This window comes from Haliotis cracherodii, unplaced genomic scaffold (assembly GCF_022045235.1).
Source record: "Haliotis cracherodii isolate W230 unplaced genomic scaffold, xgHalCrac1.p SCAF_7, whole genome shotgun sequence".
NCBI classification, from domain to species: Eukaryota; Metazoa; Mollusca; class Gastropoda; order Lepetellida; family Haliotidae; genus Haliotis; species Haliotis cracherodii.
The window spans coordinates 31,077,836-31,095,771 of NW_027266330.1; the positions used below are offsets into that span (position 1 = coordinate 31,077,836).

The window sequence follows — 17,936 nt, forward strand, 5'->3', positions numbered from 1 at the left end:
TCTCAAACTGTAAATAATCTAGTTAGGCTATGCGAGCATGACAAAAAAATCATGATGACACATAATTTGACAGTAATAAGATATTTTCGTAAAACCATACCCGATCATTTAGTATCGAAATGCTAGTGTCATACGCCAACATTCATAAGTATGACTTGCATGTACCTGTTACAAAATAGAGCTCCAGGTGACGACTATTCGAGGTCGTTGACAGTTCAAGATAAAAAAGCGGGAGGATCCTTTATTGGGAACCTCAACGCTGTTCAGCATGTGGTGGGCTATTCTAACCAACGTTTCCTTGTGTTTTGTTTGTTTGTTTGATATTTAACGCCGCACTCAGCAACATTTCAGCTATATGACAGCAGTCTGTAAATAATCGAATCTGTCCCAGACAATGAGACAGATTGATACCATGAGTATCGATCAACGCAATTGGGATACGATGGTATGCATCAACCAAGTCAGGGAGCCTGACCACCCAATACCAAACCAGGCAGGCCGAACATTGTATCCTCCCACACAACAAGCAGGTCGCACATTGGAACCTCCACCACAACCAGGCAGGTCGCACATTGTCACTTCCCACACAATATTGTTGAGTGCGGCGATAAGCAACAGGCAACGAAGAAACCCATATATACACAAATAGATCCTGCAATGCGTTGTGGGTGCATTCAGAAGTCGTGAAGCGACAGTGTATTGCCGACGTGTAAGTGACCTAAATTCAACATTCGACAATCGCCACAGAACGATCGCACACGTGAAAGACGGAGCTACCCAGGTTTATTTATGAAGGTAAGACATTTGAACTTATATACACCAGTACAGAAAGTGACTGGGTGTGGTTTTTTTATGACGTCCGTTTGAACAGTAATTCAGTTATACGACTGGGTGGCTCTAAGCCAAGAGTTGTTTATGATCAATAGTTTGATAGAATCAACCGTACACCTGTACATGTACCTGTGTTTGTAGGTTTTGCCAAATATCATCTTGAACATGCGTCATGGCTTTCCTACAACATACAACAGGGACAATGTTCAAACGGGCGTTCAACTCAAGCCTCTCACTGGCAATTTAGAGAATTGATGATTATTCTAAATGTATGCGGGACATGTATGCTTGTTCGTCTAAACATCGTAAACATGTAGGTTTTCATTGATGAATGTATTAAACTTTCGTTTTCTTCTTTTCATCGCCTTTTAGTCGATTGTTGATAGCCATAAACTAAAACTAAAATTGACATTCTTCACTGAGGTCATTCAGGCAGTGACCATATATTCATTGTCCGTTCATTCATTGACCTGATTTGTGCACGGATGAAAGGTTTCAGGCAGAACATCATTTTCCATTTGCCCTGAGTAAGCGTTATACCTTTCATAGTCAAAATAGTGATTGCTATCATCGGTAAACAGACTACAATGTCCTCCCGATGAAAGGGTTTGATACAATTGCCTCTTCTTCGTTTCATTAGCAACTTGACGATTAACCTCAGATCTCACCAATGCATCTTAACAGCACATTCTATCGGGAGATGACATATTGTGCTATTTTCGTTCAGTTACAAAAACAAGAAGTAAACATGGACATCAACGGGAGTATTTGAATATTGATCCCACTCCAGGCCGAGAACTAAACCGGAAGGACTTTCAACCATAGTATAATTCAATGTACAACATTCACAATATGATAAAGCCGTTTCTACCATGGTGACTGAATACTAGACGATCAAGCAGCTGTATAGTGTGTGCGTTCACGCGATTTCCAGCGACACGCTGCTTTATTGTGTACACACACACTGTATCAGGAAATCACCGCGAATCGTCGAATGACTCAATAACATGCTTTTACGTATAGCATAATAGATATAGCCGGTGATTCAATTTTATCCTTTCATAGATTTTCTATTACTTAGCAGCCTTTCTACGTCAATATTGGCAGTCCGACAACAGACAATTTCTTGCACCCAATCACTAATAAATACTGCCGGTCTATACCCATGCAGTCGAGCAATCTGTAACATGTTAGCCAACACTCGATCGACAGGAACCGATCCACGTCAATACTATCGGCCCGATCTACCGCCAGTCAGCAAAGACAGAGTGCTAGGTCATGCTCCTGAACCCGGAAGGCTATCAGGCAAGGGATCGGACATCCTCTCCAGTAGGCACGGAGCCCAAAACGACTCATCTTAGACAACACAGGCAGTATGAAAACCGGTAATTAGACGTTGTCAAGGTGAGAAGTGAATCTAATGGGTTAGCCCTGGTCCAACTGATAACTAATGTCACGAGTAGTGTTCACAGGTTTACTAAAAATAGCTAATTGTACGAACAGATGACAATAAAAGATCAATCTGGGTTGATAAAGATCACTGATTAATAACAGAGCAAATACATAAGTGACTCAGCTAAGCAGTTACTGTATTACACCAATAAAATGAGAGCAGCTAAAACAACACACTAATTAGGAGGTAAACCTACTGTGTTTTGAAATTTGATGTAGTCCCACTGTAGAGCAGAAACCTCTTATTTTAATTTGGAACCGAGCGCTCTACAGTGGGACTACATCAAATTTTAAAACACAGTATGTTTATCTCAATTCTACCATGACAGCAAAAACGCTTTGAAAACGGTGCTCTCTTGCAACGCGTAACAACACAGGGTACAGAGGTCCGCAATCATAGAACATTCCGACAAGTGGTCACAGGTAATTATATATGTAACAAATATAACTAATTATAACGTTCAAGATTAAAAACACCAAAGTCTTGAGAAGCTCAAAATAAGTGTTCAAAACATAGTTTTTCAAAAAGAAGTTGACAAATAACCCTCCAAACTTAGTCCAACGACAGATGTTTAATTTTTACCAACCTCCTGTGCACTGTTTTGCTTGACCCAGTCATTTCTTGGAAACCATTTCTTGGAGGTCTTTTCTTGAAAATCGAACATGCCATTTCCATTGTATGGGTGACAGGTCGTAGAAATATATTTTAAAATGCTGAACGAATATATTTCTACAACAACCTTTATCTAGGATGTGGTAGATTCACTGGCAATGAGCCTGCTGGTACGATGTTATTACCAATGGAACTGGAGAATGACTGAACAGCCGCTTTTTAGGCTGCAGAGAAGCTGGCTATTTTGAAATGAGGAATCTGCATGATTTGACCTGAAGTTTTCATGGATTCAACGCAAACGTGTGAAAGAAAATTATTGTGACAGTTGTGGCCCAAAACAGTGGTTCGTGTTTAATTTACTTAATTGTGCGTCTTCTGAAATGAATCTCATCAAGTTTGATAAGTTGATAAGTTTGAAAAGTGTGCTTTGACATCAGTGATTCTGGTCGCCATAGAATGTCCCTAACTGTTTCATCAACTTTTAATTTGCATGGAAAAGATATGCCGTCGTTAAATCTTGTAATGTCATCATCATTAGCAATCAGGGATGCAGCCTAGAGCGCCAAAAACATCTGATATCAAACTACCGTATTTCCTCAATTAGATGCTAGGCCGTGTATTAATTTCGCGAGACTTCTTGACTCGGTGTGTGACATTGTTTAATAGAGAAAATATTGATACGCTTTACAGTTCATATGGGGGTGATTGATCGGCAGCCACAATTTCTCAAATTCCAAGGCTCCAAGGTATAGCACCAACTCAAGCGTCGCTGTCGATGGATCTGTTGCAAAACAGGGACAATAACTGGTCGGATTCTAGCCTCACGAAGATGGTTCCTGACAGTCTGGTCCGATATCCTCCTCAAAACAGGCATGCGTCTTGCAGTCACCGTAGCTGTGGAATTGCGATTACGTAGGCCGAATAGTCAAATGTAGCGATGTCGGCTGGTTCTCAGACGGTCTGCAGTGGAATTGAACTGTGTGTATCAGTCACAAAGGCGGCAAATGGTGCTGTGGTGGACGCTGAAATGGCAAACAACAGAAGACTGCGATTCCCCTCTTTGGATACGTCCTATGGCGATGTTCAGATCGGCAGCGCTGAGTCTCGGCATTTTCACACTTGAAAAATGTTGACAACTGAATGACAAATTATTGGCTTATGCTTGCCTTTTTATAGCCACTACCATGAGATTCGAATGTCATAACTTGCACGTGCATTTTTCTTAACTGTTTTCCTCCATGACATTTTTTAACAAGTGTGAAAATAATGCCATTTATGACATTGCAAATCGACAATGGCTGCGTTTTGACGCACCGTTTGTCGAAAATCAGGCCACCAACATTTTCCAATAATATATATCCAATTTATATATCGGATTTTTTGTGTAGTCAGGTTCAATGAACTACATACTACCTGTGCGTTTCTTTTTTTGAAGAGTGTATACACCATTTGTCATAACTTATGGTTAATGATGCTTCAAGTAAAAAGCTTATAGTTTTAAACTAACATTCAATAAATATTAATGGCAAAAGCGTAACAATTAAAACCATACACATATTGCACAATGTCAGTATCACGGCCTTTAATATATCTCACGACTGCTTGCAGGCTGCTGATATGTTAACGTGTCAGGATAATAGGGTAAAAAGAACAAAAGCACGGAGAACAAGCCTTGATGATGACCCTAGGTCAGGGACGTCCCTCAACTTCCATCAATGAAGATTCAATCAAGGAGATAGAAAAACTTATACTGTCAGATAGACGTATTGCCATTGCTGAACTTGAGGAAGACACAGGTCTAAGCCATGGATCCATTAAAACTACTATTCATGAGCATTTACAGATGAATAAGATATCTTCTCGTTGGGTGCCACAGTTTCTAAATTCTGACCTTAAGGAAAAAAGAACTGACATTGCCAGAGAAAATTTGGAACTAATACATTAGGATTTCGTCCAATTCAACAAGAGATTGGTAATGGGTGATTATACATGGATCTATCACTATGATCCCGAGTCAAGCCATCAATCCATGGACTGGCACCATTCCACCAAAGAAATTCAAGTCTTCAAGATCAGTGAAGGAAGTTATGGCCACTGTATTCTGGGATCCAAAGGGTGTGATCCTTGTTGATTACTTAGAAAATCAAAAGACGATTACTGGTCCCTACTATGCTGATTTGCTTCTTCACCTGAGAGATTCTATCAAAGAAAAGTGGTGAGGAATGCTGAATGCTGGAGTTGTACTACTTCATGGCCATGCCTCTTCTCACACCTCCCTACTTGCAAAGGCTGCTGTGCGACAATGTGGGTTTGTAAAGCTCCCTCACCCTCCATACTCGCCAGATTTCCACATGTTTCCTAAAACATTCAATTTCTTTCAAGAATTATCTTGGGCAATTAATCTTTTTCAAATATTGTTTAATGCATAAGTGGAGAAGAGACCAAAACTGACTAGTGTCACCGTAGTGTATTTTGATTGTGTCACGGTCAAGTGACCTTTCCGCTCCCTGGCTTTATTTCCAACACCGCTCAGCAAAGTCCAGCGGTCGTCATTGTACAGTGCCATTACATTCTGTATACTGAACAACACAATCTCCTGTGACATTGAATAAGATTTGATGCAAAATTATGATTTTTACCAAATCTGAAACAATTTCGGTTTGCAATAGATTAAAGACTCCTGTAAGTGATCAAATGGTTTAATTTGCCATACTGAAATGCGTGATTTCATTAAAAAAAACATGAACATGCCAAAATGTCAATTTACAAATCAATAGCGTGTGTCTTGCGATGCAAGCAACACATCTTCGTCTCAGGGAATAGACCAGGCGTCGCACAAAGTCCTGTGGGATATCTGTCCATATCTGCTGGAGCATGTTTCGAAGTTCCTGGAGTGTCTGTGGAACACGTGATTGACGTCGAAGGCGCCGATCCATCTCATCTCACATGTGCTCGATTGGTGAGAGATCAGGGGAGCGAGCCGACCAGGGGATGACATTCATGTTGTTTTGTTGAAGAGAATCCTGAACAAGTCAAGCAATATGACCATCAAACTATCAAACGGGTCCTCTGTCTTGCTATAATCCAACCCCATACCATAACACTGCCGCCCCCGAACCGATCTTCTTCCATGACACAATGATTGACGTAACGTTCACCTAGACGTCGGTACACTCGAATCCGTCCATCGCTTTGGCTGAGGTCAAAACGAGACTCGTCAGTGAGTAGAACTTGTCCCCACTGCTTGGCCGTCCAGCGTAGATGCTGTATGCACCAACGTAGACGTGCTTGACGGTGGTTTCCAGTCAAAATGGGACGTGTGGCGGGTCTTCTGGCGACAATCCCTGCACATCTGAGGCGACGACGTAGGGTTTGTGAAGATATTCATCGAAGGCCAGGGATGCTTCTTGCAGTCACTGTTGCTGGCTGGAATCGATTTCGTAGGTGTGTTGTTCGAATCCAGCTGTCTTGTTGATTATTGGTTCCCCGGGGCCTGCCACTCCGAGAATGGTCTCTGACTGCATTCGTCTGTTGCCAACGTTGCCATAAACACCAAATGGCGTTTCTGTGGACGTTAAATTGTCTTGCAACATCACGTTGACTCGATCCTGCTTCAAGCATACCAATGGTTCGCAGACGCTCATTTTCGGACAGGCGTGGCATTTCGTAATGTTGAATAATTGCGTAATTTTGTTGTTTTTCTGAGTGTTTGTTGTCAGCACGATGCTAAATGATGCATATGGAATCCCCTAACGCAGATGGTTTCATGAAATACTCGAATTTGATTCAACAATCAATAAAACTAGCCAAAATCAATTTGGATTGAAAAAAATCCGTCTGATTTTATGACCGCTTCACTGTGCACTTATACAAATCATTTGTCATCGAATCAGACGATGTTGGGATAGAGCTACCAAAACCCACTAAAAATCATCCAGGAGCCTTGCAAGATAAGGGTCAGGCAAAACCCCGAATTTAGGCACTCATATTTCCTCGTGCCCGGTTGCATCTACATGTCAAAAATACATGACAACAGTAAACCACAAGAATCCTGCTTTCAACCAGCTTCCCGGCAAAACTGTCACTGCTGGGGATCCATGTTTGTATTCTTTAAAACCGCTTGGCCTCAATCCTCTGTCCAAAATGATGTAAACAATTTCAAAGGAATCCCAAGTTAGTCGCATTTGCGTTAGGGTTACCACCGACACTCTTTTGTCGCCTGCCGGGGTAGAGGCACGTGAAGTCGTCAAAATCCTGGTCACAAAAATCAACAGTCCTTGATGAGTTACAACACTGACTCTACGGCAGATCAGAAAAATAACTATTATTCGATTCTGAAGGGTTCAGATTCGACAGTCACTCAAGTATTTTCCACTACCACTTCAAATTTCAATCTTGCACAAAATGTGAAAAGGGGTACGTCCGTCTCTTTCCAAATTTTAAATTGTTGAGGAAATAAGTAGGTCAGGCCATTCCATGTAGTGTTGGCAGGGGGTACGTACAGTACAGTGGTAAGATGGTTTCTTACGTGTTTGGAGGGTTTATGTGACCAAGCTGTTACTTATTTACAACGTAAAACATTGTTGCCTTGAACAAAAAGTGGTTTGTTTTCTATTGACGAATATCTTTTTACGTTACAATGTTAGAAAAACACTAAGAAAGACACCTGCCACCCCATTCACTGACGAGTTCATTTCGCCTCTTGTGCCATGCCGGATTACGCACTGTCGTCCGCAGGTCATGGTATAATGGAGATAAACGTACAACGTTTGAAAATTAGATTAATGTTGGGCCGAATTGAAAGTCTCTGACATTTATCTAATTTTCAAACACAGTACGTTTATCTTCAATTACCCGATTTTGATATATGATGGCTCGTTGGAAATTTCTCGAAGTTCTACGACTTCTGATACAAAGTCCGACATGGTTATAGTGGGTGGTAAGGGAAATACAACCACCGTTCAGAGGTGCCTGAACGGGTATCAGTGGCTCTTTGGGAGGATTACCATACGCGCATGCGCAACGCAAGGGTGTTCATTACAACATTTTTGTACAGCTTATATTCCGCCTTTGATGATAATGCAAAATTTCAAGCGAATTGGTTACTGCAAAGGGTCTCAAATGGCCTATGTATTTACGTTAATTAGCACTTTTCCAATGACACCAACAACATGTCTAAAGGAGCTATAAGGTTCAGTTTGGTAGTAAGTGAGTGAGTTAACATTCAACGTCACGTCGGTATTATTTCAGCCATATTGTGACGAGTTGTTTGGTGGTGAGGTGAACAAACACACTTGACTAAATATTCACCGATTTTGACGCATGATGGCTCTTTGGAAAGTTCTGGCAAATCTAACAAATACAAAATTATAGGGGTGGACATACCTGCGCATGCGCAACACAATGGTGTTCATTTCACCATATTTGGACAGCCAATGTCCCCCCGTCGATTATAAAACAAAACTTCAAGTGATTTGGTTCTTACAAAAGGTTTCACCAGGCCTATGTATTCACGAAAAAATATATATAATCACTTTTCCAATGACACCACCAACACTACCAGGGAGCCGATAGCTACCCATCCATATCATCAACAGTCAGTCCACCCCATCGTCAATTAGCAGTAGCCTAGATGCGAAACTCAGTAATCCAGGCTTTTTACGGGTTGGCGGTAATCCGAATTGCTACCAGTCAGTTACATAGGCATACATGTAGTTACATATATGTAGGGTGAGCATGTGTTTTCGAATCAATATAAATTAGTGAAGATACATGCAAAAAGGTGAGCCTTAATCCCAACGCTAATGTGGAAACTAATATCTACAATGAAAACGCAGAATGCTTATCTCCTAACTCCCTCTCTCCACGTCAGCTGAACAATTCGGATGTTCCTGATTACATACAACATATTTTTGGTCATATTGCTTCAGTTTGCCATGGGGCCTGAATCTGTCAGATCAACGCCGGGAACAGTTCACTTCCGGCAGCAACTACAGGATCCCGAGTTCCGACGGAAGTTCATCCACACCTTGATACTTTACTTTGCATTTCTGGTCCTGGTAAGTTTCGTCTGTGTACATTTATTTCAATTTACGAAAACATGTCCATTGCTCTTACGTACTTAATTCCAAAGCTAAAAAAAATGCGTATAAATAGAAAGAGATATTGCCTTGTCCAGCAAATGTACCACCAAATCCCAAATCCCTTTACAACAATCCTAAATACCATCAATGAAGGACTTTCATTATATTCTTCATATAGGAGGAATCTATACCATGTGGATTCTCAAAGCCGCAAAGGATTTTATTGTAAAAATATTTTTATTCACTCACTCATTATAAATTTACCAATTTACCTTATAATTCACCAAATATTGTTTACAGGGTGTCTGCCGTGGCCAGCACGGACCAGCGTTCTTGGACCTGGCCCAGATCACTGGGAGCAATGTAGAGGAAGCATCAATCTTCTACACGTCCCTCGCGGCAGGGGGACTCGTGGGATCAGTCATCATGGGTGTCCTCATTGAGAAAGTGGCCAAGCACAGGCATGCCATTCTGGCCAGTTCTGTTCTACTGAACGCTGTCAGCACCAGTTCTATACCATGGAGCAAGAACTACATCTTGACCATTTCTTTATTTTTTGTTAATGGGATATTAACAACGGCTTTTGATGCAGGTAAATCAATGCTCGTTTGTTGAAATAGAAATCAACCATAAATATAGCAACTATGGTCTCAAACAACAGGACACAATGGCCATGTATCGTTATTACAACTAGAAACCGATGTAATCGAAGTAACATTAAGTTGAATAGACAACAATTTGATTTTCAATTTCATAAATAATTACGATTTCATTTACAGTATTATTTGTATTATCTGTTTTAGCAATAACATTAATTTAAAGTAAGCAAAACACGGGATGCTTATATATTTAGAAGAATATATATGTATATTCCAAATAAAGATAAATAAAATATCAACTGTTGATATGGTGTTTTTCAGGTGGAAACTTTGACATGATGAGCACATTATGTGTGGGAGGCAAGATGTTTATACAGATTCTACACTTTGTCTTTGCTGTCGGTACCATCATAGCACCACTCACGGTGGAACCCTTCCTAGCTGAGAAAAAAACATACAACGCCACCTTCTGTGACATACATAACGTACGACAGTCTTATAACTACAGCGACGGACATTCAGCTGACAACTCGAATGAAACAACCGTCCTTATTCCGGAGAGTTGTCTTCCTTCAGAAAGTAATATCCAGTATGCATACATGATAGCAGGTGCACTCTGTCTTTTGTCGGGGATCATGATAACTGCAGAATGCTTTTTCAGTCCTCCAAACACAAAACGAAAAACACGAAATGAGAATCACCGAAATCACCAGGTGATTCCCAGATGGTTGCGTGTGCTTGTCCTTGGAACTGTGGGAGGCTTGAATTTCTTCAACTCTTCTTCAATCAGTGTCATCGTTGGCTACATAATGGCATATTTTGTAAATGACCTTGGATGGAGTAAGGAAAAGACTGCCAATTTATCATCAGTGTATTGGGCGGGTTATGCCGCCTCTCGCTTGCTGTGTGTGCTACTAGCTCGAATCCTTAACCCTCGTCAGCTTTTGTTTATTTCTAATGGTCTCAGCCTATTGTCTTTAGCTGGTCTGTGGCTCAGCACAATTTATAAATCCGACCCAGGGATATGGATCTGCATGGTCCTTGCAGCAATAGGAATGTCAGCTATATTCCCAACTGGAATTGTGTATATTGAAAATGACGTGATGAAGGTGTCTGGTATGGTGACGTCAGTCATCTGGGTGGCACAGAATTTGCAAGGAATTCTGAACCCTTTGTTGCTAGGTTACCTCTTCCAGACAGTTTCCTTCAAATGGTACATCTACATCACTTTCATCGAGGCCGTTTTGGCCTTCGTTTGTTTTGTGTCTCTGGTTCTGATTGTAAAGACGCTTATGACGAAGTATGGTTCTCTTGAGTTGGAAAATATTGTTGATGAAAAAAACATAAAGGAGACATTTATTGAGAAGATCGAGAGAACAGAGATCAATGGCCTAACAGGTTTGCATGGTTAGACTCAACTAACACAGATAGACTAAAGAGGCGACAAACGGGATCGGGTGGTCAGACTTGCTGACTTGGTTGATGCATGTCATCGTATCCAAATTGCGCTGAGGTGGCTCATGACAGTATTTGATGCTGAGTGAAAGGCCTCACAGCCATAGTTATTTTGATCTGATAAGTTATTTGTAGAGGTCCAGCTGAGTGTCCCTCGAGGTACCCCAAGATGTGCGTGAAATTGACCGCAATTCGTTCCGGTTCTTTATGACATCTGTTTTCTACATCTTCTATATGTTTACTCCAAGTTAGGTGTTAATCTGGAATCATCCCCACGAATTTTAAATTTGATTGGTTTTTCCTTTTTTGGAGAGACAGGGTATCATAGCATCATTCCCCCTGCATTTGTTTTACTTGGAAGGGTGAATCCACATTTAGTGCACCATTGATCAACTCCGTCCAGGGCTGACTGGAGTTTTTTTTGTGGATTGGTGAACTATCTCTGCATTTTACTCATATTGCTCCGTCATCAGCAAATTTAGAAGTTTTGGTAGGAGAGTTGACATGATTAACTAGGTCGCTGATCATGATGTTAAACAGATTTGGATTTATAATGCTGCCTTGTGGTGTGCCATTGTCAGTGACAGAGGATCAGATTGATTGTTCCCTGTTTTAACTGACAACGACCTGTCTTGCAGGAAGCTGTCTATGAAGTTTGCCATGTTCCCTTCTTCTCCATTTTGTGTTAGTTTTGTGAGGAGTTTGTCATGATGCCATACCATGTCGAAGGGCTTTGCTGAGTACAGAAATACTGCGGCTAGGTATTGTCTGTGTAATTGAGTTTTTTCAATTTCATTTTCGAGTCTGAGTATATGATCTAGACAGGAGTGTCCCTTCATGTTTGATGTGGTTGCCAATTTCAAGGTGATGCATGAACCTTTTTATAACCATGGCTTCCACAGCTTTGCACATGTTTGAAGTGCGTGGGATCGGTCGATAAAAGTCTGGTAGGGCTTCATCTTTCCTTGCTTTAGACGCGGGATCACTGCAGCATGTTTCCATGCTTTTGGGACTTCTCCTTTGGACAATAATATGTTGTACAACTCAGTTAGTGAGCTCTTGGTTTGATCCGAGTTCTTCAATATCTTGTAACTGGTTGTGTCAAGACCAGGTGGAGTGCCATTTCTATGTTGTGCAGCAGCATCAAACTCTGTCACAGTAAATGGTATATTGTATACCAGATGCTTGCTTTGTGATATCTTAGACAAAGGCATTTTTTCCTGTTTGAATTCTTTGCTGCAATTTTTATTGCTGCTAACAGATGAGAAGTGCTCAGCTAGAATGTTGACCTTTTCTTTGACTGTATAGGACTTGACTAACTTGGGATTTTTGGCAGGTTTACGCTTATCCGTGATTTTGTGTATTTTGCTCCAGATTGTTTGAGCATTTGATTTTTCATTTAGAGATTTGCAGGTCTGCCATGACTCTTTCTTAGAATCGTCTATGAGATGTTGTACTTTTATCCTGGCTTCCCAAACTTGGGCGAATGATGATTTATTCCTTTTTGACCTATTAAGGGCTTTCTTTCTCACTCTTCTAGCGTTTGCTACCGGAGTTTTGACGGTTTTGTGGGCTTTATTTGGAATCAATTTTTCAACTACGGGAATAATTGCTGAAATGAGGTTGACAAAAAAAGCAGGATTACCAGAGGCCATTTCTGAGGATTTGAATGGTGTACATTCCTTCCTGACTTTGGGACAATCAGCCTTTGCATAGTCCACTGTGGGTTGAGGATTGGGCTGTCCCTCTAATTGTTGTGGGCTACCTGTGTAGTTGAATCTAGGAAGGTGGTCGGTTCCCCAAGTGTCATCATGGACTTGCCTTTGGCAATGTGAGGCGAGATTGCTGGTGGCAGTTGTGAGGTCAATTGATCACCATGTGTTACGTACATGGCCATAACGTGTGTGACTGCCATTGTTTATTTTCAACCCATTTCTCTACGATTTTGTCGTATTGTCAAGAATCGCCCTTGTCTTCCCATAAAGGACTGTGAGCATTAAGGTCACCAAGGATTATCCCATTTCTGTCTATTATTTGAGCTAGTCTTGTTAGCTCTTCCATGTTTGTTTCATGGGTTACCGTGTGGTATACGTTAGCTATGCGTAACTCATTGCCATTTGTCAGTTTGAAGGAGATTACTTGTGTTTTAAGGTTTCCTACATTACTCACTCACTCACTCCTACTTCTACTTTATACACAGTTAGTGAGTGAATATTTATTTACGCCTCAAAATGGTAATTTAATATTTGAGTTTGTGCAACAACAACAGTAGTTACTTGTTCATATTTAATCTACCGATTACAGGTCAGTCACCACATTAGAGGAGACATAGACGAGCCAGAAATCAGCGCAATCGGGGTAATGTTCTCGACTCCGCACAGCCCGATGAAAACACGTATAGCATCGAACCACGCGCCAATGCTGACAGTTCGAGACGTACCACCGTGAGACTCAGCAGTCAACTGTATCTTACCGTGGCCAAGTTACGCAAACAACTGACAGAACGGGGCGTGAGGGTACCAAATAATTGGCCAAGGAAAAGCTTGCTGCAGCTTGCTACAAGAAAATCAACACAAACGGCCAGTAGCAGCGACGGGGACCTCGTCTGACAGTTACGGTCCGAGTGCCATTTCGTCTCTGACGGCTACACTTCCGGTGGTGGCCGAAGCCAGCATATCTCACAACAGAAATCCAAACAGTGTCGTTTCGGACTTCGCGGATAATATGACCAACTCCATGTCACCATGTCCCTGTTTGTGTTACAAGTTTACCGAGATAAAAAGCATGATAGCGAACATGACCAGTCATCACACAGTGCCAACCGATCACGCGGCTATGGGCTTACCAGATCAAGTACCAGGCAGATCCTTCCTATCTTATCTGATTCGACTGTCGGCAACTGTTGCCAAGTTGCACCACCATATCAGACTATCCAGGCAATGTCGGATAGAGATGCACATGTGGAAGAAATTTCTGAACCAGTGGAATGGCATCTCGTTTTTCCATGCCGACCATATCACGTCAGCTGGAATTTCAATCTGTATACGGATGCAGCCGGAAATGTAGGACACAGGGGACTTTTTGAGGGGGCATGGTTTGCCCAGACGTGGCCTCAGGACGTGACTAACATTCCAGATTCGGCACAATCAATTGCTGTCTTGAAACCTATATCCTATTGTGGTGTCGGCCATTCTCTGGGGACGACATTGGACACAGAAGAGAGTACTGTTTCATTGTGACAATATAGCTGCTGTGTTTTATCAAAAAGGGTAGATCAAAATGTATGAACACTATGGCTCGGATGCGGACCCGTACATGGCCAGCAGCTATAAATAACTTTATCGTGTTCGCCGAACATGTTCCAGGTGTGCAAAATAACATTGCAGATGCACTTTCCCGTTTGCAGTTCAGGAAGCGGGCATCAGGACACTGTTTGACGATGTCTCAAGCGGTGCCCTGAATAGGATTCAAACCCCACTAAAGGGCTACAAACGTGCCCACACACCAGAGCAGAGGAAGAGACTCCAGGTCACTTACCATGTGCTAAGTACCATCGTCAAGCGGCTCAGGGCTGGCGTGTTCGGTCCTTTCAACGACTTGGTAATGGAATGTATGTGTCTTACAGCGTTCTTCGGATTCCTGCGATGCGGAGAATTCACATGTTCAGCCAACTTTGATCCCAATAGGAACATAACTATGAGTGACATTAGTTTTGGACATCATAAAAGAACATGTGCTATAACCCTGAGAGCGTCAAAGACTGATCCCTTCCGGCAAGGGGTTTGCATTGCTTTATTCGCTACTGACACCATGACATGTCCCTACTTGGCCTTGTCCAGACTGTTTTCCATAAGAACGCAGTGCAGGGCTGCAAACCAGGATCCGCTGTTTTTCAGTCGGGACTATCTACCAATATCCAGGACTGTGTTCTTGTCATGGTTAGATAGGGTCCTCACACTAGCTGGCTATAGTTCTGCAGACTTCTCGGGGCACTCCTTCTGGATTGGAGCAACCACTGTTCACATCGAGGATCCTCTCATTAAGACTATGGGCAGGTGGACTTCGGATTGTTATGCCAGATATCAGAATGTCCGAAGCCACCTTACTGCAAGCCCACAAGTCTATGTGTCGCTAATAACTAAGTACGATATTCATGTTATCTATTTCACTTATATTCTTAATTCTGTGGGGGCTCTTTTTCGGCACCGTCCGGTCAGCACGACCAGGACCAGCTTATCTCTAGGGATCGTCCGGGTCTTCGGACCCCAGGACCTGCATATCCCTCCCACAGCTACACAAGTCCGGGTCCCTAAGAACCCAGGACATTCAGTCATCTTACCCGGGTCGTCACAACCCAAGGGTGTCAACACGGGTCACCTCGACCTCAGGGTCTCACAAGGCAACCGAGGCAGCCCCAACATTATGCCAAATGTTTGTATGTGAATATTTGTATGTAATAAAACTTCCTGTCATGTACTACATTTGATGTTGTTTGTGGCAAAAACTGTAAATAATCTGGATAGGCTATGCGAGCATGACAAAAAAATCATGATGACACATAATTTGACAGTAATAAGATATTTTCGTAAAACCATACCCGATCATTTAGTATCGAAATGCTAGTGTCATACGCCAACATTCATAAGTATGACTTGCATGTACCTGTTACAAAATAGAGCTCCAGGTGATGACTATTCAAGGTCGTTGACAGTTCAAGATGAAAAAAAGCGGGAGGATCCTTTATTGGGAAAATCGACCGCTGTTCAGCATGTGGTGGGCTATTCTTACCAACGTTTCGTTATGTTTTGTTTGTTTGTTTGATATTTAACGCCACACTCAGCAATATTCCAGCTATATGACAGCAGTCTGTATATAATCGAATCTGACCCAGACAATCCAGTGATTGATACAATGAGCATCGATCAACGCAACTGGGATACGATGGTATGCATCAACCAAGTCAGGGAGCCTGACCACCCAATCCTAAACCAGGCAGGACGAACATTGTATCCTCCCACACAACCAGGCTGGTCGTACATTGTCACCACCCACACAACCAGGCATGTCGCACATTGTCACCACCCACACAACCAGGCAGGTCGACAATTGTAACCTCCCATGTAACCAGGCTGGTCACATATTGTCATCTCCCACACATCCAGGCAGGAGGCACAATGTAACCTAACACACAACCAGGCAGGTTGCACGTTGTCACCACCCACGCAACCAGGCATCGTACATTGTCACTTCCCACACAAGGAGGGAGGTCGACAATTGTCACCTCCCACACAACCAGGCAGGTCGCACATTGTCACCTCAGAAACAACCAGGCAGGTCGCACATTGTCACCTCAGAAACAACCAGGCAGGTCGCACAATGTAACCTCAGAAACAACCAGGCAGGTCGCACATTGTCACCTCAGAAACAACCAGGCAGGTCGCACAATGTAACCTCAGAAACAACCAGGCAGGTCGCACATTGTCACCTCAGAAACAACCAGGCAGGTCGCACATTGTTACTTCCCACACAACCAGGCAGGTCGCACATTGTCACCTCCCACACAACCAGGCAGGTCGCAGATTGTTACTTCCCACACAACCAGGCAGGTCGCAGATTGTTACTTCCCACACAACCAGGCAGGTCGCACATTGTCACTTCCCACACAACCAGGCAGGTCGCACATTGTCACCTCCCACACAACCAGGCAGGTCGCAGATTGTTACTTCCCACACAACCAGGCAGGTCGCAGATTGTTACTTCCCACACAACCAGGCAAATCGGACATTGTCACCACACACACAACCAGGCAGGTCGCACATTGTCACCTCTCACACAACCAGGCAAATCGGACATTGTAACCTCAGAAACAACCAGGCAGGTCGCACAATGTAACCTCAGAAACAACCAGGCAGGTCGCACATTGTAACCTCAGAAACAACCAGGCAGGTCGCACAATGTAACCTCAGAAACAACCAGGCAGGTCGCACATTGTCACCTCTCACACAACCAGGCAAATCGGACATTGTAACCTCAGAAACAACCAGGCAGGTCGCACAATGTAACCTCAGAAACAACCAGGCAGGTCGCACATTGTAACCTCAGAAACAACCAGGCAGGTCGCACAATGTAACCTCAGAAACAACCAGGCAGGTCGCACATTGTAACCTCAGAAACAACCAGGCAGGTCGCACAATGTAACCTCAGAAACAACCAGGCAGGTCGCACATTGTCACCTCTCACACAACCAGGCAAATCGGACATTGTAACCTCAGAAACAACCAGGCAGGTCGCACAATGTAACCTCAGAAACAACCAGGCAGGTCGCACATTGTCACCTCCCACACAACGAGGCAGGTCGCAGATTGTCACCTCCCACACAACGAGGCAGGTCGCAGATTGTCACCTCCCACACAACGAGGCAGGTCGCAGATTGTCAGCTCAGAAACAACCAGGCAGGTCGCACATTGTTACTTCCCACACAACCGGGCAGGTGGCACCAGTTCACCACTAGACCTATATATGTGCCAAGTTTGGTTAAGATATCTCTCATGGTATTTTAGTTCTGCTCTGGAAGCGAAGCGTGACGGATGGAAGGACGGACGGACGGACAGCACCGATTCCTCTATCCCCCTTCCACTTGGGGATTATAGTTATACTACACAAATAGAACTACCACTACTAGTACTGCTGTTGCTACCCTACAGCATGCTCAACACGCTTCAATATTACCCCATTTAATGGATTATTTATAGACCGCCGTCATTTTGCGGGAATATTGCTGAGTGCGGCGTTTAGCAACAGGCAACAAACAAACCGGATATACACAAATAGATCCTGCAATGATTTGTGGGTGCATTCAGAAGTTGTGAAGCGGAAGTGTTTTCATTGACTTTTGAAGTTTTT

The 17,936-nt window shown here is 42.9% G+C and overlaps 1 protein-coding gene across 1 annotated transcript; it reads left to right on the forward strand.

The window, feature by feature from the left end:
- Window positions 1–765: 765 nt before the first annotated feature.
- Window positions 766–15,168, forward strand: LOC139448798 (sodium-dependent glucose transporter 1A-like). Its single transcript, XM_071230331.1, has 6 exons — window positions 766–795; window positions 8,827–8,955; window positions 9,280–9,571; window positions 9,900–10,976; window positions 14,440–14,633; window positions 14,995–15,168. Exons 1-6 carry the CDS (start codon window positions 790–792, stop codon window positions 15,166–15,168), a joined length of 1,872 nt encoding a protein of 623 aa, XP_071086432.1. The 5' UTR covers window positions 766–789.
- The last annotated feature ends 2,768 nt before the right edge of the window (window positions 15,169–17,936 follow it).